Here is a 27928-nt window from a genome sequence, read left to right on the forward strand (position 1 = left end):
CAGCTACGCAAAGCGTTTCCTGGTTATATTTAGAACAGTTGTTACCTTTTTAAAATAAAACGTTTTTAATTGTGCAATCGTAACACGGCGTTGATGATACGAGTGATACTAGTGTTTATAAATATTTCATTTCCAGATAGATTCGCATTATAACGACGTTTCTGTGTGATGAAGTGAGAAGTGGATTGCCACGCTCCAGCGATCCTACTACAACCGAGTGTACTGGCGTCACTACGCTAGAAACTAGTTAGGTGAAATGGATTCCAGTGTGTTGATTGGCGTAGTGTGCTCCGTGCATTTAAGTGTGTTTTAACCAACGGTTTCGAAAAAATATTGGATTTATATTGTTTTAAATATATTCCTACACACATTTTACTGTTTAGCGTTAGAATTAATTGGATTATCTTTAGCTGAAGCGCTGACTGACACATTTGCCTGCATGTGTTAGTGTCAGTCACCTCAAGCCCTAGGCTCAGAGATGGAACAACGAAAGCGGATAGAGGAAGAGGTGTAGTTTTGGACAAAGAAGGCACAATCTTTTGGATTTAGAAAAGCATGGTATGTTATTATATATTTTTAGTGAGTTGTAGCTACAATATTTTAGTTTAAAAGTTTAATACAGTTGTGAAATTGAGTAATTATTATAGGGCCTAATTATATCATTTGAAAATTTTTTTTTTTAAAAACTTTGGAAAACTTTTTGTTTAGGCCTAGTCTAGCCTTTTTAAATTTTTATCTTTCTATCTAGACTCTAGTTTCTAGTTAGACTATAGATCTACTAGATTTCTAGATCTAGATTTCTATATGAATATGGGACTATGAGGTTGTTGTACTCAGAAGCCTAAGTCCTTAAGTCCTACAAAGCTAAGACGGCCCAAGTAAAAAAAAAATATTCTAGAATAATCCTAGATTCTAGATCTAGGCTATATTAAATTATTAACTATTAACATCGTAGTAGGCATAGGCAATACGTTGGATTAGATAACAAATGCTAACCTTTTAAAATTAGGCCCTTTAGTTTAGTCCTATTATTATATTATATAATATAATTCTAGGTTATAGGCCTAACGCCCTAATGGACTAAGATTGATGAAGTTAAAAAAAATTGGCTAATTTAAAGTGCCCTATGGTTTTGAATAGGCCTATGATATACTATCTGTAGTCCTGTATTACACTATCTAGGCTTATGTGTCTTTGATATATAAATCTAGATCTACTATATATTACACCCAGGGCTTGTATACTCCAGTTAGCCCCCCCCCTATATTCAATTTATTAATCACAGTCCTATCTAGATCTAGTAATAGTAGTAAATGTTCTTGTCTATGCCTTACATTTATGCATTGAAGTTCAATGTAAAATAAATAATTTGGTCCTTTAGGTAGACCTATTTATACTTTATAGCCTAGCTACAATAAAGTTACTTTTATATTGGAGTTAATTAATCTCACTAAACAAGCCTAACATAGTTGGCATTGCTAAAATTATTACATTCTAGCTCACTATTGTTTGTTACTTAGGCCCATTCAGTTTATAATACTTCACAGGTTACTTAAAATAGAAAATAAAATATGGGACCAGTTGGGACATGAATAATCTTAATAAGCCTATTATCATATTATGCCTGTAGGTTACATGCTTATAAATATGTTAATAGACCTAGGCTTAACTACATTCCCAATATGCTAATTCTAATAAGCCCGCAGGCTATTTCACACCAAATTTTCTTAATGTTGTTGGGGGTTTATTTAGTAATAATAAAAAGTTGTAGATTCTAGATCTAAGTCACTGTAATTTTTTAAAAATACGAACAGGATCTAGATCTAGATCTAGCTCTACCAGATCTAGAAATCTACATCAAGTTTAGTTCAAAATCTCAGTTAAAAAAAACAAAACAACGATGGTTTTAAATATCTGTAGTTGACATACGCCTGCTTTTTTTTTCTCGCAAAGAAATCTAATTTTAGAAATTACAAATCTAAATCTAGATTCTAGATCTAGTCTATATCTTATTTTAATTAGTACTGATAGACCACCCCGAGCCTAAAATTCCAGTTTTTATGCAAGCAAACGGATTATATTCTACTTGATTTATAGGCCATTGAATGGCGGACTAAACATTATTGGCGATTAGTTTTTTTTCCCCGCAATAATACGAACTAAACGAGGCGTGAAGTGTTTTTTTAATGGATGAAAGCCGATACGTACTACATTTTTTGTTTAAAGAAAGTCATGAGAAATTGAAATTAGTTGGCTATTCATTTAGCCTTTTGAAGTTCTTAAAGAAACAAATCTTGGGAAGCGCCTCATCCGGTGGATCCTGTCATATTTTTGTTGAAAAGAAAAAAAAAGAGCGAAACCGAAGGAGGAAAACATGAAGGCTGAGGCCTGCCTCTCTGATCGTTAATGCTTCAGTCAGATCGACACGAACGCTGTGTGGAGAAGGGGAGTAGCTGGTTGTCTCGTTTTGGTCGGTAATGATTTTAGTTTGCTGTCGAGTTATTAGTTAAATAAATAGCATGTTGGGGGGGGGGGGGACGCTGCGCTTGTTTAATGTTTTCGTATTTACTAAATAATTAAAAAAAACATTCCTGTCTTAGAATTCTTTTCAATAGCCGTGGTTAAACAGTTTTAGAAGTTTTAGTTAACTAAAGACTAGTTAGGCTAGACTCCGAGTGTTTTTGTTTTAAATAACTGTGTATAGCTGTACAGCTTTATAAATTGTGATTAATATTATTTAACCGCTGTCGTCCAGTGGGACATACAGAAATACCATCACTCAAACCAAAGCACTGCTGATTTTCCCCCTCATACTCAGCCCCCCCCCCCCCACACACACATACGGGCAGAAATACCATCGCTCATTTCTCACACATGCCCAAAGACCCCTCCATACCACACGCAAAAACACACCCAAAATATCTTTCAAAAACTAAATGTAGATCTATAGCCTGGGTTAGATTATTAAAAAGCTGCCTGTCAAGTTTAAACAAATTTTACCGTCTGTAAATAAAAAAAAAAGCCGTGATGTTTTGTTTAATAAATCTAGTGGCTCACGTAATTGATTTAAAATGGATACTTTAAGGGGGGACCAGTACTTAAAAATCGCAATTTCATTATCTTTTTGCCTATGTATATTTAATAGTCTAATGCAACTCTAACATCCCATCAATTACTTGAACTAATCTACTGTACTCAAAAATGTGTTGAAATACTTATTTTAGTGTTTATAGATGCCTAGTTTTGATAACATTTTATTTTTTACAAAAATAAGCACTGACACTTTTTGGCCTACTCCAAATTTTCTAGAGAAGAAATATTAAAAACTGTCTTACAGAATACAGTGAAACTTGCACAGTCTTTACAATATAGGTTGTTCTGCAAACTGATAGAAGCTTTTAATGATACCTTTCTTTATTTAATTTTTATGGTTGTTTAAAGTTCATGTCTCTCCACAAAGACTCTTTTTTCTAAGTGACTTTGAAAAAAATTCATATTTTAAAAAGTTTGTGTTTAATCTAAACATCCTTCTATCAGTTTGTTCTGTAACCATTTCTAAATGTGGCTTTTACTTTGTGTGTTATTATGTCTTATACGTACTGAGATTTTTAGCATACAAAATTGCATATAAAAATACATATAAACTCAACTTTTTGGGGTTCAACATTTGTTCTCAACATGTTTGAGATATGTTATCTTTAAAACATATCAATATCTTTGTTTTAGCTATGTAGACAATGTTCAATTGCTGATCTTTAATAAAATAAAAATTAAGTACCGGTCCCCCCCTTAAGGGTATCGAAATAGTGATCTTTCAATTGTTAGCGCTTAGGTTTTGGTTCGTTGTTTTAGTCCATCCTTTTTGTCTAACTAGCGACTGGAAAAATCGTTAACTACCAGGTACACAAACCGTAACTCGCAGTGTTTTTTTTTTACTCCCCCCCTTCCTTTCCCTACTACTGTTGCCAACAAAATCAAAGCCTACTGTCAGCAATCCCGACGGTCATTTTGTAAACCTTTTACAACTGTCAGTCAGAATGTGAACAATAGCTCCACACCCCTACAAGACTAGGGCCACAGGGTCAGAGGTCGGTGGCTGGTTAGAAACCATCTCGCCTTGCCGTGTCGGTGTGTAGTCGTCCTTGTGCGTGATCTACTTGTAAATGTGTACGTGCCGTGTTGCTTTCTCTTTCTTTAATCTGAGTAGAGTTTTTATCTGCGTGTTTTGTGTGTGTGGAAAAGGGGGGGGGGGGTATATAGTCTATAAAATGTTCATTTAGTTTTGTTTAAAATCATTTGTTGACTAAACGCGTGTACTTATTCGTTCAATTGCTTAAAATACAACATAAATAAACAACTGGTGATTTCTGCCCACATCACCGCTGATTGGCTTATATAGACAATTTATTACAGTGTAGTAGTTGTACCAAGTATGAGCCTCAGTGAACACATGTCTACAGTACAGTAGTTGTACAAAGTATAGGCCTGAATGAACACATGTTTACAGTACAGTAGTTGTGCCAAGTATAGGCCTCAGTGAACACATGTCTACAGTACAGTAGTTGTACAAAGTATAGGCCTGAGTGAACAAATGTCTACAGTACAGTACTTGTACCAAGTATAGGCCTGAGTGAACACATGTCTACAGTACAGTAGTTGTACCAAGTAAGGGCCTCGAGTGTGGTGGCATGAACTTAATTATGACCAGGATAAAAAAAAACACTTGGCTTTATTTTTTTTTCTTTGTCACCTCACATCCCGTACATAAGTGCTTCCTGCGTATCGCAGAAATTTCTGCTTGGTAGTTCTGTTTAAAATCGCTTCACAATCTCCTACCAATCATTCTTGGCTTATCTCTACTGTTAGGCTTGACCTTATACACGACAGACAAATACAGGCTAAAAAAAAAAAACAAAAAAAAAAAAAACACTACAGGCTAGCATGTGACGCTACATATAATATTCAGTAGTTGGGCAATAGCAAGTATTTTTATACTTCTATGGTTAGCTATGTTTTTTATATTATAAAACATATTAATCTGTGCACAAAATAAAATTTCTAAAAGATCCATTTTCCCTTAATTTAATAAAACAAATAAGAAAAAAAAATCCATTCGATGAGCACGTGTAAGCCATTAGACCCGAGCAGCTGTTTTTTTAGCGCTTAAGTCGGCCCATTAAAAAGGTTTTTTCCTTTTAGCCCAGCACAAGACTACGACCCCTGTGTTTCCTCGTACACTATCACGCTGGCTTTTTTTTTTTAATGGCGAACAAGAAACTACTGCATCCACTTCTGCCAGTATCTGCTGCATGACGTGGTGCCACTGGCTGGAATTCAAGGCATTTGGCAGATATTCGGTCTGCATCCCTCGGGTCTGTTGTTTCCCCCGATCTAACTACGTGTTGTTCTTCACGTACGATTGTTGTATCTGTAATGATGCGCGTACACTGTACGCTCACTTCCACCCGACAAATAGCCCTAGGGGTATGGGTAGCACATGGTGGGAACCGCTGTTGTAGCGAGTGTTGTTTTGAAGCTGTTTTTTCACAAGCCTAGCCAAACATTTATACACCATTTAAGCTACACACAATTGTCAATTAGTAATTAGGTATGTTGAACGGGTCTGTGTTAAAGCTACACATAATTATGTGTGCTGAACTGGTCTCGGTTAAAGCTACACATCATTATGTTTGTTGAATCTGTACGTGTCAAAGCTACACACCATAGTGCGCTGAGCTGGGCTGTTTGTTAAAGCTACACACGTTTACGTGCCCACAATGTCATGCCTGCAAGGCCAGTAAGAAGTGCTGAATCTGTGCAGATACAATGTAAGCTATTTCATGCATGCTTTACAATTTGTTAGAGAGAGGGAGGGGGGGCGATAAATCTTCACCGTGAAATAAATGTATTACTATTAGCATTACCTCAACTGGACTCCTTTCCCGTTACACATTCAGTGTTTGTTTAAATGTGTAGAAATTATGACCTGGTTTAGAAGTCATGTTGGTCTAAGGAGGCTTTATTGTGCTCGTTGGCTTAAAAATTCTTATCATGATCGCACCTTATTGACAGAAAGCCTCGACCAAATCAGTTGAAATTGAATTATGCTAGCGTTTTGAATACCCGCATTTTAATAACCGACGGATCGATTTATTTCTGGAGACTACTTGGTGTGGTACAGTGGGTCCCCCCCCCTCTCGGTGTTATACATTGGTCCGTCTCCTTCCCCCCCCCCCCCCCCCCCCCCATGTTCTAATCGTTTGTCCAGACGGCGGGTTAGTACAAGCCAAAACAATTTCCCATTTTCTGCGTTACGTCTCCCGAAACAGCTGTGTGCCCCTGTGAATAGTTCACCCCCTGATTACAGGGAGGGAGGTGGTCTTTGTGTTGCCGCGGTCGGCTGGTGGGACGCGGGGGAAATACGTGCGTGGGGGAGGGAGGGGTGCTGGGGGACAGAGTCAGAAGACATCGGTGATAGAGACATCATATGCGGTTATTTAAATATCGTTTGCATCTCTTTAATGTTGCGGCTGTCGTGTTCTCCTAATGTCTACTCTTTATGCCTGCCTCCACGCTCTCCCGCCGAATACCGCAGTATCAAATGTATGACTCAGAAGCAATCTACCCCCCCCCCCCATCCCTCACCACAGCCATGTTTTTCTTTTAAGTGGGGTCGAAATGTGTATACGGTATCACACAAGTATGTGGTCAAGCTATAAGTTTGACTTAAAATATATTCAGCTACTAAGAAAAAACCCATCTTGGGGGCCCTTACTAAGTAGGTTAGGGTTATAGGTAAGGATTTGATATCTTCAGCGTTTTAACATCATGACTGAGCATGCATCCAAATTGGATTACTTTTTTTAGTCACGTCATGTATCTTACCATATTAATGTGCGTGGCGATAAAAACATCTTCGAATAGATAATACAGGTAATAACGCAAGCTCTAAACTAACTACTGCCAGCCCCATTCTTAACCTTATCCTAAGGGTAAAAATATCGGCATTATTGCTGTGTGAGACAATCAATAGGAACCCACACAAGTTAGGCATGTATCAATATCAGGCAACACATTAATGTTGTGTGTCACCACCATGACTGTACACAACCTTACCTTCACATGTTTGCTGTGATAACCATTTACCTAATTATTTTTTGCTTCTCAACTTGCTCAAAGTTTGATTGACAGCACCTTTTGAAGATAAAAAATAACAACTACTACAAAATGTCTTGTAAACTATAAGTCAGCATACACTAAGCTAACTACTATTATGCTCATTTATTTATACTGTTCAGCTTTTCTAGATTAAAAAATAAATCACTTGTTTACTGGCAAAAGCTAAAATTTCTTTAAGCAATTGCAAGCAAAGAGATATTTTGTCTGTTTGATGTTTCTTTTATTCTGTTTGTAAAATCTTATCAAATAACAACTTTAAAAAAAAATCCACCTTTATTACAATTTTAAAAATAATTTTATTAAAGTCTGTACTAATTGTTATATTAGTTAAATTTTGGTATCCACCATCTGATTAAATAGTAGCTACTGCTATATTCCCCTGTGTATATTTTGTCAGCCTAATTCTCTTGTAGCAACAGCCTTATTCCCCTGTATGTGTTATGTAGGCCTAATTCTCTAGTAGCAACAGCCTTATTCCTCTGTATGTGTTATGTAGGCCTATTTCTCTTGTAGCAACAGCCTTATTCCTCTGTATGTGTTATGAAGCCTATTTCTCTTGTAGCAACAGCCTTATTCCTCTGTATGTGTTATGTAGGCCTATTTCTCTTGTAGCAACAGCCTTATTCCTCTGTATGTGTTATGTAGGCCTAATTCTCTTGTAGCAACAGCCTTATTCCTCTGTATGTGTTATGTAGGCCTATTTCTCTTGTAGCTACTGCCATATTCACCTGTATGTGTAGTAGGCCTAATTCTCTTGTAGCTACTGCCATATTCACATGTATGTGTAGTAGGCCTAATTCTCTTGTACTTCCATATTCCCCTGTATGTGTTATGTAGGCCTTATATTCACCTGTATGTGTTCTTGTGGCTACTGCCATAACCCCTGTAGTGTGTAGGTCTGATTATCTTGATCCATTACTTAATAGAAAAAAATATTTATTGTATTTACTCACTTGCAGAATAGTATGAAGGTGGTTTATTTTTTCTAACAAAGCAATGTTGTTTTATTGATGGTTTATCTGCTGGTACAGCAATACCTTCAAAAACTAGCTTTGATTTAGCTGGGATGGTATATCTGGGCCATAGTTACATTTATATCTACCTGTGTAGTAAATCAGTTTAATTGCATGAGTTTTTTTATGACTAGAAATGTTTGTGAAAATCTTGAAATCATAGATCTATTTGCCTTGTAACTACTGTGTTTCTTTATTTTTTCTTTTGGTTTTAACTGCTGCATCTTCTTAAAAGAGAGTGTATTACTGTACACCTCTATTGATACAGGTGCAATAATTTATTGATGTTTGGCTACAAGGTTACCTAGTTCTTAGAACTGATGCAATAATCTTTTGCTGTGTTAGGTATGAACCTGGTGCAGTGTAGGCCTATGGGAATGGAAGTGGGTGCATGAACTGTTGTTGCTTTGGCCAGTATTTGTCTGTTGTTATATGACTCCTTTCTTGTTGCAGGCACATGTCATGTTGTTCAACATGTCCCCGGTTACTTACTGTTAGCTGATGCGGCCTGGAACATCACTCATGTAGTGCCATATGTAACCATTACAGGCACTTCTTGCTGTTGGTGCCCTCTTTGCACCACACTCCCCAAAAGATGAGCAGCAACAACGTGGCACATGTTGCCTCTGTGGATAAGGGTCTAAAGATGAAAATCAAACGCACAAAAGGAATAAACAAAGTTGATTCTAAACATGAAGTTGTCAAATCAGATTCACCTTCCAAAACTTCCACGGTAAAACCTGCTGTCTCATCCCCTGTAGTGTCATCGTGTGGGGTCGCCATGAGCAGCACTACACAGTCTTCTCTCCTGACTCTAGTGACATCGTCAGCTCCCACGCTGGTTGTCACTTCTACAATGGCAGTCACCAACCCCACAGTGACTCTGCTCAAGGCAGTCACAAACACACCAGCTGCTGAAAACCTTTCAGCCAAATCCCCCCTTAAGACACACACCCCAACAGGAACAGAAAGTAAAGATGGGAAGTCCCCCAAATCTAAGGCAGCAGCAAACAAGAAGGGCAAAGACATAAAAGCCAAGCCAGATAATTGTCAATCTTCAGCACCAAGCCCAGCATCCAATCTTTCTTGCTCACCATCCCATGCAGGCTCGCAGATGTTCACACCTGTCACCTCTACAAACTCAGGTGGTAGTAATTCTAGTCTCACGTCTGAACCTAGACCTGGGGATACTGTTCATGTCAAAAGGGAAAACCCACTTCATGATCCCTATGAATTTAATGCCAAGGTTGAGGATAAAATTGAACTTCCCCCAAAGAAGTTAAAGATTGAAAAGGTACTAATTTCTTTTTCATTGTTGTTTCTAGTCATTCATGTCAAAGCACTTTAAACTTTCCTTCACTCCTACACCATCTGACAACTAAGAAAATCTAAAAAATGAAATTACACCTCCCTATATTTTACACTAAGTTCAGTGATACGAATTCCTACCTAGCTATTCTCTTATGAGTAAAACAAATTTAATCCAAAATTAAAAACACTGTTTTTATTAATTTTATTGATTCATTTTCGGCTGCCATTCAAAAATATTTTTTTTTTGTTTGCATAAATAATTAAATGGAAACTGGGTTTTTATTTCCAACATTAAATGCTTAATTACACTGATTTCTAACTTTATAGCTGGAGTATTTATTACATTGATTTTGTATAAAGCTGATTTCTCACTTTATAGCATGAAGTATTTATTATATTTATTCTGCAAAATAAAATAATATTCAGCATCAGACTATAATAAATATACCACCAGGAACTTATAAATTATAATGTAAACAAGAACTTAAGAATATTAAACAATCTTATTTACTTATTTATTATTAAACTTTTTTAAACAAATGCATCACATTTTCCTCATGTGACTTTATCATGTATGTCACATTAGCCTGGACATACAAGCTACTGTTTTATTATAAACTTACACCATATTTTGTCTCACTCCTTTAACACTAAACTTTGGTAACATGAGAGATACAATTATATGCCCTATCTCAGTTTTGGAAGTAATTTTTAACCTGAAAACTATGCTCTAGCTTTTAATGTCTAAACTTACTTTGGAGAAACATAGAGTTGTGGTACAGGGTCAGTGGAACAGTAACAAATCAGTTTTTGGGGTGGTTACATTACATAAACAGTGGAACAGTAACACATTAGTATTTGGGGTGGTTACATTACATAGACAGTGGATCAGTAACAAATCAGTTTTTGGGGTGGTTACATTACATAAACAGTGGAACAGTAACAAATTAGTATTTGGGGTGGAACAGTAACAAATCAGTTTTTGGGGTGGTTATATTACATAAACAGTGGAACAGTAACATTAGTAACAATGTGTTTTTGGTTGATTACATTACTTTGTTGATGGATCAGAAGCAATCTGTTTTTGGGGTTGTTACATCTCAATGTCATTTGTACATATGGCAGCAATCTTTATGGCCCACATTTTAAACAAAGAGTTTAAAGTGTTTTTCAACACGCTACATAGAAAGAGGTACAGGATTAAGTCATTGTAAAGTCAGAGCAGTCCAGGTGAAATCTGAGTCCAACACACTACACATCTCTGATTCACCTGCCTATCACACTTCAGTTCAGATGTGGAATTACTACCACCAGAAAGGTGTCACTTGATAGCTGGTCTTTTTCAACATGGCAGTGAACTATATTTACACTGAAAACTGACACACACACATTGACAATGATAAAGACATTGAAGCTTCCACACATTTATGGGGTTAACCAGATATGAAAGAGGATCTTGTCAAAGATAAAATGTCAAGCAGGCTGTGTTATCTTCCTTCCAACTGAATTTGGCCAGAAGTAGTTTCAAGTTATTAGTGCAATTTTTTCATTTCTTAAATCTTAGCTTGAGTCAGGAGATACATTAAGTTTTTGGTAACAGTTTTTGGTAACACAAGCATTAAGTCCAGATTCTCCTTGTTCTGAAAGTTAAACATCTACAAATAGAAATTTAATGTTCATTAAAAACAAAGTCAATTTGAAATATTGTTTGCTTTATAGGTCTATAGTTTTATTATTATTTTTAACTTTAAGGGAACAGATGAGATAAGTGTATTATACTGGATTAAGTATCCCCCCCCCCATTTAATGGGACAGAAGAGATCTAGGTATTATACTGGATTAGGTATCCACCACATTTAATGGAACAGATGAGATAAGTGTATTATACTGGATTAAGTATCCACCCACATTTAATGGGACAGATGAGATAAGTGTATTATACTGGATAAGGTATCCCTCCATATTTAAGGGGGCAGATCAGTTCTGTGAGGTGTTGTGTGCTGTGACCTAAATACCTGTACACTTTATCTTTAAGCTTTGGTTATTTGTTCAACTCTCTTTACCAATATGGCCAACCACTCTACAGCCAACTATTCTAAAGTGAACCTCTCTTAAGTCAAACAATCTTAATCTGACCATTGAATAATTCTATTGGTTACCTTGTTGGTAATGCTCACAAACTATCTACACAGTTGTTGAATGTATTGCTGTTTGTGTGTTCAGATGTTACACATGTTACATTGAGCAAAAAAAAAGTCAGAGTTGTTGTGTGATTGACATTGTGTGAGGGTAGTTTATGGTGAGAACAAATGTACAGATGTGTACTATTGCCACATTAGTTGTCAGAACAGTTTAGTTGACTGTTGTCTTTGTAAGAGGTACTTAGCTGCCATATCCTAGCATACAACATTTAGTGTTTTTTCTTCAGGCTGACTGCATAGAAACAGTTACAAATACAACCCACAAAGTTTTTTTCTTTAGGCTGACAACTATAAATACAACCTTGAGTGTTTTTTTTCTTCAGGCTGACTGCATTGAAACAGCTATATCCCCACAACCTCAATTGACCTCCACCTCACCATCCATGCTACTACCACCCCAACAACCATCAGGCCAACCTGAAGCACCACAGAAACGGAGTGTTGCTGTGGATGCTTGTAGTGTTGGTCTCCTTACAGAGCCGGACTGTCTCGGCCCATGCGAGCCTGGCACCAGTGTGGGGCTGGAGGGGATTGTATGGAAGGAGACGGATAATGGTAAGTTTTTGGATAACAAACTTTTACTCTGAAAGCAATACTCATTTTTTTTTTAAAGTCTTTTTCTTAAATTTGAAAGGATACTTTCTTTAATGTTTCAATATAGTCAATTCAACTTGAAGATGTCGTAAAAAACCAATCTAAATTAATATTTTTTTTTAGATTATTATTATAATTACATGCATCTAACAATAATCTGCATCTACATGATAATTTCAAAATTTAGACCTCATGGAAAATTAAAACAGAATAGTTTTTGCTTGTACATTTACTTATCATTATGTTAAGGTTAGGAAAGTCAGAATTGTACTTACTCCTGGTGTTAAGGTTAGGAAAGTCAGCAGTTATAAAATTATTTTAGATATTGAGTTTAGGCAAGACAAAGTAAGCAAGATGTAGCATTCAACCATAGAGAATACTAAGAAAGCCTCTATTCTTCTTACGCTGCTATGAAATTTTAATGATCCATGACATATTTTAGTCTAAAGCTTGTGCTAAGTTATGTTATAACAAGAGTGTATGAATTGCTAGTTAGATGAGTGCTTGTTACAAGTCTGGTCTAATTAACAATTCAAGAGATGGGAGATTGTCATAAAAAGTGTGTTGTTCTATTATTAGCTTTCACAAGGCTCAGCTGACACTATACAATTTATGAACCTTCTAGATAACAAAGTTATGTTGTAATTAGTTCTTTAATTAGTTTGTTTATTTACGGTTTTGGATTCCCTGATTACTTTTAAATATGCGTCTTCAAATAACTGATGCCGTTTTAAAAATTCTAAAATGTGAATAAAAAAATGAAGCTGAAACCAGCTTCCATAAATCTTGAAAAAATATGGTTATCACATGAAAGCAATGCCAAAATAAAAAATAAGCAGAATGTTGAAGTGGGGTAGGGAGGGGTGGGGGGAGGGGGGGTGTTGGGAAGAACAGGCAAGGGAAAAAAATTTTTTTTTAAAAGCAGGATGAGCTGAAAGAAATTTGTGTGAATCTAAGAAATGTAATCTTAGCTCTCCCAAAGGAAGCAAAAGGAATAGTAAAAGGATTTGTTATCAAGCATTCGTTTTTTTAAAAGAATGAATATTCAGTATAATGGCACCAATTCATGTCTGGCTGAAGAGAGAGCGCTGCTGGAATGAGAATTTTAAAAATGGCTGCATGTAAGAGAAGAGAAACAACTTGTGAATGTATTTCATACAGCAGAATGTTACACATTGATTCATTATGCTACACCAACAAGCTCATACACTGTTGATAACTTTTATTTTCTCATGCAGAGCCCATCTGAATAAATAATTGGCTAGTTACATTATGTTCTTTTATCTTTCTGTATGCCTTTTATCATCTGCATCTTTTGTCTTGAAAGGATTAATCTGTTTCTTTTCATAGATACTTATAAATACACAAATGCATACATATTATATATGATGTATATATATAATATGATGTAAATGTGTGTGGGTGTTTGTGTTTGTATGTACATATGTGTGTGTATATATATATGTGTATGTATGAAAAGAAAAGTGTATAATATTATACTGTACTGATGTGTATTCATACATACACACATACATACATACAAGTGCTCCTGTAGCTGTAGCCTGAGTGTAATAATGTGATGTTGTTTCAGGCTTGCTGGTGGTAAATGTTACATGGAGAGGTAAAACCTATGTTGGTACTTTAATGGATGCCACCAGATATGCTTGGGCACCTCCAAGGTAATTACCTTTTTTTCTTTTATGTTTAATGCACATCTGGCGTTGTAATGAAATATTTGCACACCATGCTAAATTTTAAAATATTGTAATGATTTTGGGCTTCAGCTTTTGTGTGCTTATCCTGGTATGCTTATTGTGTGTGGATTAGCTTGGTTGTGGTTTAAGTAAATCTGATTAGTGACTACACTGTGCATTAGTCCTTGTTTGTCAAACCTAGGACTTTTCTCTCAAACCTATGACTGTTCCCTCAAACCTATGACTGTTCCCTCAAACCTATGACTGTTCCCTCAAACCTATGACTGTTCTTAAACCTATGACTGTTCCCTCAAACCACTGACTGTTCCCTCAAACCTATGACTCTTCTCTCAAACCTATGACTATTCCCTAAAACCTAGGGCTGTTCCCTAAAACCTAGGACTGTTCCCTAAAACCTACGACTGTTCCCTCAAACCTACGACTGTTCCCTCAAACCTACGACTTCCCTGAACCTTGACTGTTCTCTCACCTTACACTGACTCTCCATTACATTTGAAAATGTTACACTTAATTAGATGCATGTTAAGTTGGCAAATGCAACTTGAACTTGATGGCAAGAATGTCGTCATGTTGACATAAATTTTAAAAGTCATTAATTCGTACTCAGTAGAACATGCTAGTTAGATCTGGCAGTAAAACTTACAGGCTATCTATTTAGTTAAACAGTAGCAGTCCTTGTTTTAATGTAAACAAATTATGTATGAATTCTGTATTACGACACATCTCTTCTGCCATAGCCTATCTACATTTCAATATTCCATTAGCACTTGTATCAGAAATCCTGCATATTTTTCCCACTCCACTCTGATATTATTTGGTATGATAAACCTGCCAGTTTCTGCCTTGTATTATTCAAAGCTTATTTACAAGCAGCACTTGATGGCCACATGGCCTCTAGAGTTTTCTGCATTGGCCAGAATTAAGGGCTGGGTAACACATTTATCTCCTCTTGGCAGCAGCTGTGTGATTGGAAGCAAAATACAATTTGGTCAGGCCAATTGATTGCTGGCACATCACCAGAAATAGCAGGCATGGAAGGGCTAGTGGCATCAGCATAGTGGGTAGAACTTTGGCAATATGGTAGATATAGGCATAGAAGTGTTTATGGCTAGTGGCATCATCATAGTGGGTAGAACATTGGAAATATGGTAGATATAGGCATAGAAGTGTTTATGGCTAGTGGCATCAGCATAGTGGGTAGAACATTGGAAATATGGTAGATATAGGCATAGAAGTGTTTATGGCTAGTGGCATCATCATAGTGGGTAGAACATTGGAAATATGGTAGATATAGGCATAGAAGTGTTTATGGCTAGTGGCATCATCATAGTGGGTAGAACATTGGAAATATGGTAGATATAGGCATAGAAGTGTTTATGGCTAGTGGCATCAGCATAGTGGGTAGAACATTGGAAATATGGTAGATATAGGCATAGAAGTGTTTATGGCTAGTGGCATCAGCATAGTGGGTAGAACATTGGAAATATGGTAGATATAGGCATAGAAGTGTTTATGGCTAGTGGCATCAGCATAGTGGGTAGAACATTGGAAATATGGTAGATATAGGCATAGAAGTGTTTATGGCTAGTGGCATCAGCATAGTGGGTAGAACATTGGAAATATGGTAGATATAGGCATAGAAGTGTTTATGGCTAGTGGCATCAGCATAGTGGGTAGAACAGTGGAAATATGGTAGTTATAGGCATAGAAGTGTTTATGGCAGCCAGCTTAGTTGGTGGAAAGTTGGCAATATGGTAGATACAGCAGCTAGCAATGGCGCAGTGTTAATACATACATGTTGAAATAAAGGATAGCATAAACAATTTAGTCTGATATTGATTTGCTTTATCAGTTGTAGGCATTAGTGTGTGAAATAGTTGTAGCATAAAATATTTGTTTAATGTACTTGAAACAGGCTATTAGTTTGGTCTCATGCAGATAGTTCAAAAGTAAGAAAATTACAGTATAAAGTTATTAGCTGATATTTAGGCATTCATATCAAGTAAAAGAATATTAAAATGTAACGTAGTCAATAGAACTGTTTCTTGTTTTCCAGACCAAGTGGATGTGAATCCCCAGTAAGTGATTTTGAATCAAGGGCCCCTAAAGGCAGAGGTAAGCGCAACTGTAGAAATACTGCACAGCTGAGTGAGAGGCTACCAGAGGGCAGGAGGCTGCGTAAAGGGCGTAGAGGGACAGTGAACAGTGCTAGCAGCAACTTCACAGCCCCACCCAGCCCTGCCAAGTCTGACATCAGCAGCCTCAACTTGAAGAGGAAGGCTCGGGTTAATGAAGTGGACTGTGAGAAACCCAAACGAAGTCGCTCCTGTTCTAGAGGGGTGACTGAAAGCCCCACGCCAGATGGGTACATCATTTGTCCTGAGCCTAACTGTCATAAAAAATATAAACACATGAATGGGCTACGGTACCATCGAACTCATGCTCATGGTAAACATTCTTTGAATGATGATGCTAAAGATGAAGAGGAAGAGGAGGAGGAAGAGGAGAAATGTGAGAAAAAAGAAATGACAACGAGGTCTGAGAGGTCAGAGAGAATGAGAGCCAAAGAAAGGCAGAGACTGAAGGATGAGCAGAGAAGCTCTGACCGCGACTCTAAGGACTCCCTGGATGATGACATTCCACTGAAAGAAATAGCCAACAAAGCCAACAAACCTGAGGTCAGCAGCTGCTCTAGGGCTGAGGAGAACCCAGAGCCAGGTGGGGCTGTTGCTGTCAAGATTGAGCCGCAGGTCGTCCTGACCCACTGCCCCTCCCCCACCTTAAACACATCAGCCAGGAAGCCTGATGTACCCCCTACAGTGCCTTGTATCCCCCAGTCAGCTGGAGTTGTAAACACTAGCAGTCCGGCTCTGACAGCTGTAAACACCAGCAGCCCAGCTCTGACAGCTGTAAACACCAGTAGTCCAGCTCTAATGGTTGGAGCTGTAAACACCAGTAGTCCAGCTTTAACAGCTGGAGCTGTAAGCAGTAGTCCAGCTCTGTCTGGAGCTGTAAACACAAACAGTTTATCCCAGACAGCTGGAGCTGTAAACATCAGTCCAGCTCTAACAGCTGTAAATACCAGCAACCCATCTGTAATGGCAGGAGCTGTAAACACCAGCAGTCTAACAGTCCCCCTGGTGACCACCCTCAAGTCCCCCATCACCTCACAGGTGTACCAGCTCTCCTCCATGAGCGTGTCCCTGGTGTCCCACACCAGCACCACCCTGGGGCTGGTCTCAGCGCAGACCCTCCCCCTCATGAGCTCAGCAGCAGTAGGCTTGCCAACATCCACACTGACCAACACGGTGACCACCTCAGCTGTTGGCATGTCCATCTCAGTAGACAGGCAGTCTGCGGGGAAGGGGACTGCCTTCTGTAAAACTGCCACAGCTCGTCCAATAGTTCCAGCCCCTTCCCCTCAGGTCTCAGGACACGCCCACCCTACAAACTTGTCCTCATCTATGCAAGCCCATAACCCAGCACTCAAACCCATACAACCTAAACCTACAATTATGGGGGACTACTCAACACTGAGTCCTGCATTAGCAGATCTCAACAGAGAGAAGTCGCGGAAAATGAAGAAAAAGAAGGAGAGGAACAGTCCAGCTACTACCCCTGTGAGTTGTGTGGGCCATAAGCCCCAATGGAAAGACAGTTTACCTGCAGAGTCTATACCTCAGGAGGACAAATCTGATAGGTCAGCTGTGATAAAAAATTCAAATCCGTCCAAACAATTTGAAGCTTCCAGTCCTGGCCTTGAGGGGTCAAAGTCTGTGTGCTCACCATTCCAGTCCTCACAAGACTCTCCCAAACTACACAAAGTCAACCCAGACTCTCCACTCACTGGTGGCTCCCGGCTGGCTGTTCCTCCATCCTCCCTCCCTCTGTCCACAAGTTTGGACAAGTCAACCATCAATGAAGATGTCCATAGCCCAGCTTATTCTGATATATCAGATGCTAATGATAGCAACTCTCCCCCTTCACAAGACAGTCCAAAGAAAGATTCAAAGAAAGAGGGCCAGATGAATGGCCCTTCACACATGGGCTCAAGTACTCAGCACTTTGGCAACATGTACTACTACGGAGGGCCAACCAATTATCTCCCTCACAACCTGAGCCCCCAGATGTCCTCCCCTACCATGCCCAAAGGCGGCATGAAGAAAGAAAATGGTGATGAGAAAAGATCCAATGAGCCCAGTGACAAGAAAGATGCTGGCAGGTCAGCTCAAGAGGAGGAGCAGAAGTCTTTCTTGAACTTTTACGCCCACTATGGTGTATCACCAGCAACCATGCAGTACCTGGCTTCCTACAGCCCCGGCTCATTGGAACCCTACCACGCCCAGATGCTTGCCCAGCAGCAGATGGAGCAGCAGAAGCGACACATGCAGCAGCAACAACAGCAGCAGGAGAACCCCAATAGCATGGAGGACAACTCAGGGAAGCAAACACCTTCAGGGGCAGCACAGATGAACAGGTCCATGGGCTTTAGTGGAGAAGACCGGCGCCATGACGATAGGGAGCAGGCGCTACGGGACAAACAAACTGAGAACCACCAGATCCTGAAGGAGAACATTGAGCTCAAGTCTCAGATGGCGCACCACCACGACCAGCAGCACCAGTACCAGGACTACCAGATGCTCAAGCAGCAAAACGACCTGCGCACACAGATGTTTCAAAAACAGAAAATGTTTGAGAACCAGCGTCAAGAAAAGCGTAAAGGACCCCCAGAACTGACCAACTCAAGTCGTGGTTCCCCTGGTCAGTCTGCATCGTCCAGACAGGATCCCAAGCCCATGGACCTCATCCCACACGACATGATAAAAAAGGAGGTTGTCACGTCTAAAGATGTGTCTCGGCCAGATTCACGTGTGGGGATTCTGGATTCCAGAAGGTTTGACATCAAGGAGGAGAACCCTGGCTCTAGACCACCATCTTCATCTTTAGACAAGTCTGGCCCTAGTCAGCCCAACCCAGCTAACATTCCTTTAGTCAGCTCATCTCTCCAGCTAGCCTCCCCCTTACCAGTTCCCATGGTGGCCACCATCCCAGCGCCCCCTGGTGCAGGCTTCCCCTATGCCCCCTACTACCACCCCATGTACAGAGCAGCAACACTCAATTCTCACATTATTGGATACGCTGCAGCCCCAGCCTACCTGGGCTATAGAGTTCCCTTGGACCCGGATAAAATCACTGACGGGAAGTTAGTTGTTTCCCCTGATGTGGACAAGAACCTGGAGCCAGCTGGATTTCCTACTGCTAATGTGCATAAAATACACGAGCTTCAGGAGAAAGGTCGCAGTGGTTCAGGAGTACTTTCCCCTGCGCCCAGCAAGCCTGGGGCAGAGTCTTCAGCCACCGCCCCCTCCCCTGGGCATACAGGCGAGAAGGTGAAGGACAAACAGAGGGAGTACTCCAGTTCCCCACCCACCCAGAGACATGTCCACACTCACCATCACACACACCTGGTGGGCAGCTTCCCACCTCTTTACCCACCTGATGCCTACAGTGGTGAGTAAACCTTTAAACACATCTTGTACAACATTGGTTTATTTGACAGCCCTAAACATTGTTTTATGTGACAGCCCTAAACATTGGTTATGTGACAGCCCTAAACATTGGTTTATTTGACAGCCCTAAACATTGTTTATGTGACAGCCCTAAACATTGGTTTATGTGACAGCCCTAAACATTGTTTATGTGACAGCCCTAAACATTGTTTATGTGACAGCCCTAAACATTGTTTATGTGACAGCCCTAAACATTGTTTTATGTGACAGCCCTAAACATTGTTTATGTGACAGCCCTAAACATTGTTTATGTGACAGCCCTAAACATTGTTTATGTGATAGCCCTAACATTGTTTTATGTGACAGCCCTAAACATTGGCTTATGTGACAGCCCTAAACATTGTTTATGTGACAGCCCTAAACATTGTTTATGTGATAGCCCTAAACATTGTTTATGTGACAGCCCTAAACATTGTTTATGTGACAACCCTAAACATTGTTTTATGTGACAGCCCTAAACATTGTTTATGTGACAGCCCTAAACATTGGTTTATGTGACAGCCCTAAACATTGTTTATGTGACAGCCCTAAACATTGTTTATGTGATAGCCCTAAACATTGTTTATGTGACAGCCCTAAACATTGGCTTATGTGACAGCCCTAAACATTGTTTATGTGACAGCCCTAAACATTGTTTATGTGACAGCCCTAAACATTGGTTTATGTGACAGGCCCAATTATATGTTGGTAAACAGACCTAATTAAAGTTAATTTTCGTCTTTTATTTAAACTGACCCATTTTTAAAATTTTTTTTTTCTTATGCTAAGTTTTGAGTTTTGTTTTTCATTTACTTTCCCAAAAAGTGAGCAAAAAACTTGAGTCCATAAAGTCGTTACAAGTTAACTGGTGGTGGCAGGCGTGAGTTTGAGCAACATTTACTTGTTGCGAGTGTTGCGTGTGAGCTCTAATCCCCCCTCCCTCCGTCTTACTTGATCCTCTTCCACTTAGGCTGGTGGTATTGATTGACTCCTGGGCAGGAGGTATCCTCTCCTCTCCTCACCCCCCCCCCCCCCCTGGCGTGCCAATCTAAGCCGTGGCCAGTGATTAGCCCAAAGTGTGGAGGGTTTCTCCGTCCTAGCTGCCACTGCTACGTGTGGCACCATAGAATTCTTTCCCTCTTTGTCTAACTGCTCACTTTCACACACCCCTTCCCGTCTTACCCTTAACCAGTCCCCCCCCTTCTCAACTGCTCAATCTTAATCCCCTACCTCCCCCCAAAGTGCACGGTCTCTTCCCCAGCCCCTACCCTATGTGCCTGGCCACCCAGCCCCCAACCCTATGTGTTTGGCCACCCATCCCCAGCCCCTCACCCTATGTATTTGGCCACCCATCCCCATCCTCCCCAACCCTATGTGTTTGGCCACCTATCCCCAGCCTTCCCCCCACCCTATGTATTTGGCCACCCATCCCCAGCCTTCCCCCACCCACCCTAACTGCTCGTTATCACCCCTCCCATGTTGTTGCTGCCAGTAGTTTACTTAGGCTGTGAATTAGATGCAGCAATAATTCTTTATTACATCAAGCCGTCAACTCCTCCCTCTAGCTGTATAACGCCCCCCCCCCCCCCCCACTTTCACCCAGCCCCTGTGATTTCAGTGTGAAGAAATGTGTAACACGTCAGACAGATTAATCGGATGTGTGTAGGGTGTGGATGTGTGTGTGGGGGGGGGGGTGAGGTTATTTGATGAAGATATTGATCCCTCTATGGCAAGTTTTTTTATTCTCCTTTAGCAATATTTTCCCCTCCAGGCTGGCGTGTCTGATGATAGGAGTTTTGATAGGTCTGGTCAAATCAGACGGACATGGGGGTGGTGTCCAGTATGGCTGGTTCATTGAGTATCATCTCGTTAGTTCAGACACCATTGTGTCACGGGTCAGACTAGTCATATTTTTAATTATGTCAAGTTTCATTGTTTTTTAGTTCGTTGGTCTGTTTACAAAAATGCCGGGGAAAAAAACCAGCTTAAAATGATAGGGATAGTGTTTTAACAAAAGTGATTGTAGAAAAAAAAAAGTCACACGAAAAAAGGTTACAGAAAATAAGTTATAGAGAAAACAAGTTATTAAAAAAAGTCACAGGAAATAAGTCACAAATGTATATTTACATGGAATTTAACACATTTATGTAATATTTAATCAGAAAGTGCTAATGCCATTAAAGTTTTAAAAACATGTATAAACATCTACAATTTTTACAATTCTCAACAGGAAATTAAAATATTTCCTATAACATTTTTTTGACTTTTCCCCATAAAAGTTTTTTTTATTGTGACTTTTTTTTCTGTTAGTTTTATTTCCCTAGCAAAAACTGATTTTATTTCTGTAACTTTTCCCCCTGTAATTTTTTTTCCCCGCGTACCAACATAACCACGGTACAGAGCTCGCGTTTTAACGTAAACAGTTATACCCGATAAACCAACCAAGTCATGCATAATGTCAACTGACGAGCTGTTAATTTTTGGCGGGAATGTGGACTTGTAGGTCTTGGCCTGCCGTTTACCTGCTGTATGGAGTGTGACCATGACCACCTTCTACTTTCAGATACCTGCTAAGTTAGTCATACCACGGAAAGACAAAAATGATGGTTAAACGTAGGACGGGCCATGATTGTTAAACGAGGGACGGGCCATGATTGTTAAACGTAGGACGGGCCATGATTGTTGAACGAGGGACGGGCCATGATTGTTAAACGTTGAACGTGGGACGGGCCATGATTGTTGAACGTGGGACGGGCCATGATTGTTAAACGTAGTACGGGCCATGATTGTTAAACGTGGGACGGGATTGATTGTTAAACGTGGGACGGGATTGATTGTTACACATGAGATGGGCCATGATTGTGGACCCACCTACTGTCACGTTTTGTTATGATCCATGAATCATATTGTCAATTATTGTCGTTTCTCGCCCCCTGCGCCAACTGCCTGCGGCGCTAATAGCGGGAGAACACACCTCATGCCTGTCCTACTTGCCAGACGGCACACCACACATTTCGCTCTCCGATAGCCAGAGAAGCTATAAGCCATCTGGTTGGTGGTGATTTTATCTCGTATGCTCGGCTGGTACAGATGAAATACCAACACTACATAGTAGCCTAGTGTACAGTTGGTATATTTTGTCGTAGACTTATACCACTCAAGGCCCTAAAGTAGCCTACTCACGTCTATATTGGCCTACAGAACACACAGACCCTTTATTTTTTCTATATTTAGCTTACGGTTCAGTACTGTAGTACACAGAGGCCAGACTTACGCTCTATCACTACGTATTAGCTGTTGTATTGCTTCTTTCCTCGTGTCTCTATTTCCTATTTTTATCTTTTTCTTTCCATCTTTTCAACGCGAAGTGGGTAATTTGGGGGAAAATAAGGGGGATGGGGGGGGGGGGGGGGGAGAGCTCGCGTTGCCCGCTGATGTTGATCCGCGTCAAGTAAACAATGGTGTATGGCTAAACGTGTCATATTCCTCGTGTCATGACATCCAGACATGTTTTCTATTTAATGATACCCCCCCCCAACATACATTAGGTTGTGTCTCGGTATGCTCGATTAAAAAAAGACAAACCGAAAAAGACACCATTAGGAATAATGCTAATCTGAAAGTTGCAAACCCGATTAACTTTAATTCAGGGATTAATGCAGCTGGGTGCGTTCAGCTTACCGAGGTTGATTTGTAAAGGCTTAAACTTTATATACAATATATTCTCTTCTCCTCCCCCTCCCCACCTCTTCTTGGTTCCCAGTCAGTCAACAACTGCAGGTCAATAACCAGTGTTTCTTCCAGACTTTTTTCTCCGGGGGGGCACTTGAAATCTTCGGGGGGGCGGTAAACTTTCTTCGGGGGGGCGGACACTGTTAAAAGTATATTTTTTCTATATAAATTATATAAATTTCCTTTGGTTCGGGGGGGCGGTAAAAATTTTTCGGGGGGGCTTCGCCCCCCCGAAGAGATGCCTGGAAGAAACTCTGTCAATAACGTCTTGGTGAAACGATCAAATCATTTCTTAGCGTATGGCTAAAGGCTTTGGTAACTTGCCTTCGCTCGCTCGCTAGACTTGAATCAACAGTGGCTACCATCTTAAGCCGAGAGCCACGAGGGACGCTTTTATGTGTGTGTTTAGTGTTGGGGAGTGTGTGTGTGTGTTTAGTGTTGGGGAGTGTGTGTGTTTGGGGGTGGGGAGTGTGTGTGTGTGTTTGGGGAGTGTATGTGTGTGTGTTTGGGAGTGGGGAGTGTGTGTTTGGGGGTGGGGAGTGTGTGTTTGGGGGTGGGGAGTGTGTGTGTTTAGGGCTGGTTAGTGTGTCTTTGGGGGTGGGGAGTGTGTGTTTGGGGGTGGGGAGTGTGTGCTTAGGATTGGGGGATGGTCCCAAATACTGTGAGATATTAACACCGGCAAATAACATGTTTACGTTCCAGTTTAAGATCTAACTTTGTGCTTCAATTAATAACTGAGCCAGGGGCACCAGAGCCGAGTCATGCGATATATTGAGTGGAGGGGTGGGGGAAGAAAGGAGAGGCTCCAGCGTAATGGCGTGAGAGGCGGGTGTTGAAATCGACACCCAAAAAAAAAAAATTTTCATTTCTGGACGGGTCTATCTATGAGCGTGGTATGACGTGTCTGAGAGGTGACATCGTCACACACTTGGTGTGTTTTAAATTAACACACACGCTGTTTTATATAGATAGGTCGGCGCTTACGTCCTAGTGGGCTGACATTGATTATTTTACCACTTACTTTACACATTTTCGTTTGGTCTAAAATCTAAAAGAAAAGTTTTTTTTATTCATTTGATCTCTATCGTCAACTTATACTTAACAGTAAGAGATAATGTGCCTCTCGTAAACAACAGGACAACAGCTTACTCCGTGCGATCTACAGGTCTAAACCCCACCCTACCCATGGTGTATGTGGCCAGGCTAACCTTACACAAATATTTCTGACATTTATTTTTGATGGGCTGTTGTGGACGAAACCTCTAAGTTATAAACGTCTCTTCCAAACGTGTTGCATGAGCAAGCACGACAAAGCTTATCAGTAGCTGATCACTGCATGTGTACTGTAGTCTACTTTTAACCCGTTTATCGATAGCCTGCTGAGTTACAGCCGGTCTCTTGATTCGTACAACACGTCCTTAACGTTCCCGAGCAGAACCCAGTCGTATGTCTCCCATGTTATGTCTCCCGTATGTCTCCCATGTTATTGTGTCTCCCGTATATCTCCCGACAACTCTCGCCAGACATACAGGAATTTAATGTCATAAACTGTTGTTCATTGTCTAGTCTTGCATTAAGCTCTCAACTCGCATTAAACTCCCACGTAACATTAAACTCTCGTCTGGTATTGTTTCAGCTGAAAATTAATCTCCTGTCATAAACTTTGCCCTCACGGTTCATTAAGCCCCTGTAATGGATTAAACTCCTCCCCGCCCCCCCCATTAAGCTCCTGTAATGGGTTAAACTCCTCCCCGCCCCCCATTACCGTAGACTTATTCTGAATATTAGGCTATTGTCTTGCATGTATCCTCTCTCATTGATTAATTAAGCTCCCACAGCATATTAATTTCTTGCTGTTCATTAAGCTGCTGTCATAAGTTAATCAGCTTCTGTCATACATAAGGCTACCAAAGCTCTAGCAACACTTTAAGCTATGAACTAAGTTCCCATTATATATTTCATGGAGTACAAAGATCCTGTAGGTCATTAAACTCACTCATTACACTAAGCTATGGGGACTTGTCCACATTTTAAATCTATTTTATGTGTTAGTGTTTGTTGAAATTTGCCAAGTGCTCAATTTTTTTGTTTGATGGGCCAGTTTGTCAAGAGCAATATTTCTTTAGCCTTAAAAAAGTTCTTCCAGTTTGTCAAGAGCAATATTTCTTTAGCCTTAAAAAAATTCTTCCAGTTTGTCAAGAGCAATATTTCTTTAGCCTTAAAAAAATTCTTCCAGTTTGTCAAGAGCAATTTTTCTTTAGCCTTAAAAAAATTCTTCCAGTTTGTCAAGAGCAATATTTCTTTAGCCTTAAAAAAAAATTCTTTGTCTGCCAGTTTGTCAAGAGCCTTAAAAAATTCTTTATATGCCAGGGCCAGTTTGCCTGGATTGTTTTTATTTGGTAGTTTTGTCCCTGGTCCTTTTGATGCTGTGTGTTGACATGTAGCTTACTTGTTACACTAAGTTACAATAGTTTTCATACCATTTGCATACATTTGAATAAAAGTATACTTCAGTTCATTAGACTTGTAATAGCTACATACTGGTGATACTTTGTTATACAAGTGTGTGATACTTTGTTATGCAAGTGTGTGATACTTATGTCACTGAATAAAAAATTCTATTTGTTTCAGCCATGTTTCATCCTGCTGCACCATCACTACCATTTCCTGCCCCACCCCCTGCACCAAAGTAAATGTCATCTCCTGCTGGACAAGAGAATAAGCACAAAGTTGGACCACTTGACCTGTAGGCACAGGTGGACACTGACCCATAGACATAAAGCTGGGCACACTATACACCTGCGTAAACATTACATACATGGAATAATGAAAACTTGAATTTATACTTCTGATTTAATAAGCAGTTGGACTTAACGAGCTTGTATAAAATGTTGTCCTGAACTGTATGACCTCTTGAATGTGTTGAGTCAGCAATTAGTTTTACCATGTGATTTCTGTGGTTGTCCTCCAACCATTTCATATTGAAACTGGATTGAGCATAAGACTGAGTTTTTTTCTTATACTTTAGTTAGAAACTCTTCCTCTTTGTTTTAAGAGCGATCACATATGGAAGTCTGTTCCAAGAATCTGAGTGCTACATCACCCTGCAGATGTACATTGAAATTATTTCTGTTTGTCTTGGACTAAAAATGTATTTGTCTAAATGTAATTAATGTTAGTTGGATTATAAAGAAACATGCTCAAAACGTTCTAATTCTATTAATAGTTTTCTAATTTTTATAATGATAAGAAAGACAGCATAAAGACAGCTGGACTTACAGATGGTGTATGTCTTTTTCAGCCTGTGCTAATAATTTAGTCATCAGCTGGAGGTTTCCTTGAAGTGTTTTACATTAATTTTTAACTGCGTTGACAGTTCAAATATGCTTCCTTTGATTCTAATATTTAGAGTTGCCATACAATCATTTATGTTTGCTAATTGTGTTATTAATGTGCCACAGCAGGCAAATAAAAGAAAATATACACAATGTAATTTTAATGAGAAAGTAATGATTGTGATGTGAGCGGCAAGCAGCCCTGACATTGACATCAAACTTTCTCCTGACATCAAACTTTCTCCTCATCACAGACTTGCTTTGTTCAATGATTTTGTTCATGAGAGGCAGCATAAAGGCTTTGTACTTAAGTTGATTCTAGAGTAGAGTTGTTGTGTGGTCACACCACCATATGCAATACTGACAGGCATAACGCTTGTGTACACAATTCAGCAATAACAACTAGTTGGGGGCTGTGTTTATAGCTCCATCCCTACAACTTCATCACACAATAACTAAATAATTTTAAATCATTTTTTATGCTACTTCATACATTGGTTGAATTTATTTAGAAGACTAATTATTTAATGCAAAGGACTTCTGATATCCTAGTGTAGTTTTTCTTACTTGATTTTATAGCCAATTTTTGTTTGGGTATATTTTTGTATTTACTTGTATAAATGAACTGTCAGTGATTTCACATTGAAAAACAATGTATACAAACTTTATATTGAAATGTGTTGGTTTATTTTCAAACTATGTTTTTGTAAAGATATTGAATTTCATTTTAAAATTGATGGTGTTTTGTGGTTTTGATAGATAGTATGATAATAGGGGCAGATGGTGATGTATTAGTGGTAATGATCCTAGTGTGTTTCAGTTTAGATGCTGATGTTGTGGTACTAGTTTAAATTGTGGATGGAGTGTTGAATCTGGTGTCTAACCAGAGTTATGATGTTGTAGTATTTTAACTGTGTAGATGTGGTGATACGGATGCTGTGTTGAATCTGGTTTAAGATGTTTCTCCCCCCCCCCCAATGGTGATGTGGATGTGATGTTAAATCTGGTAGATGTCTCTTCTCTCCCCCCCCCCCCCCAAGTGTGATGTTGTATCACTCAGTATTTGCTGTAGATTGTTCAATGATTCCTTCCTCACACGCTTTCATTGATTTTGTTAAAGGGTTCTTGTGGAATCTTTTAGTCTTTCAATCACTGACTTCATCACGTGTAGACTGTACCATGTGTATATATAGTGGACATTAGTTGGATGCTATTTTCTTTCAACGTCATTAAGCAGCATTTTCTTTACTAAATAAATATAAGATTTTCAAATAATGCTTTGTTGTTCATTTGATCAGT

At 39.5% G+C, this 27928-nt stretch overlaps 1 protein-coding gene across 1 annotated transcript; it reads left to right on the forward strand.

Annotated features, from left to right (window-relative positions):
• LOC131943759 (zinc finger protein 608) lies at window positions 1–27880 on the forward strand. The gene is made up of 6 exons (XM_059304018.1): window positions 1–558; window positions 8646–9486; window positions 12028–12259; window positions 13890–13977; window positions 16070–19524; window positions 25926–27880. Exons 2-6 carry the CDS (start codon window positions 8788–8790, stop codon window positions 25985–25987), a joined length of 4536 nt encoding a protein of 1511 aa, XP_059160001.1. The 5' UTR covers window positions 1–558; window positions 8646–8787; the 3' UTR covers window positions 25988–27880.
• Window positions 27881–27928: the final 48 nt, after the last annotated feature.

Source organism: Physella acuta, unplaced genomic scaffold (genome assembly GCF_028476545.2).
Source record: "Physella acuta isolate Inbredline_101_S28 unplaced genomic scaffold, ASM2847654v3 ptg000466l, whole genome shotgun sequence".
In the NCBI taxonomy this organism is placed as follows: Eukaryota; Metazoa; Mollusca; class Gastropoda; family Physidae; genus Physella; species Physella acuta.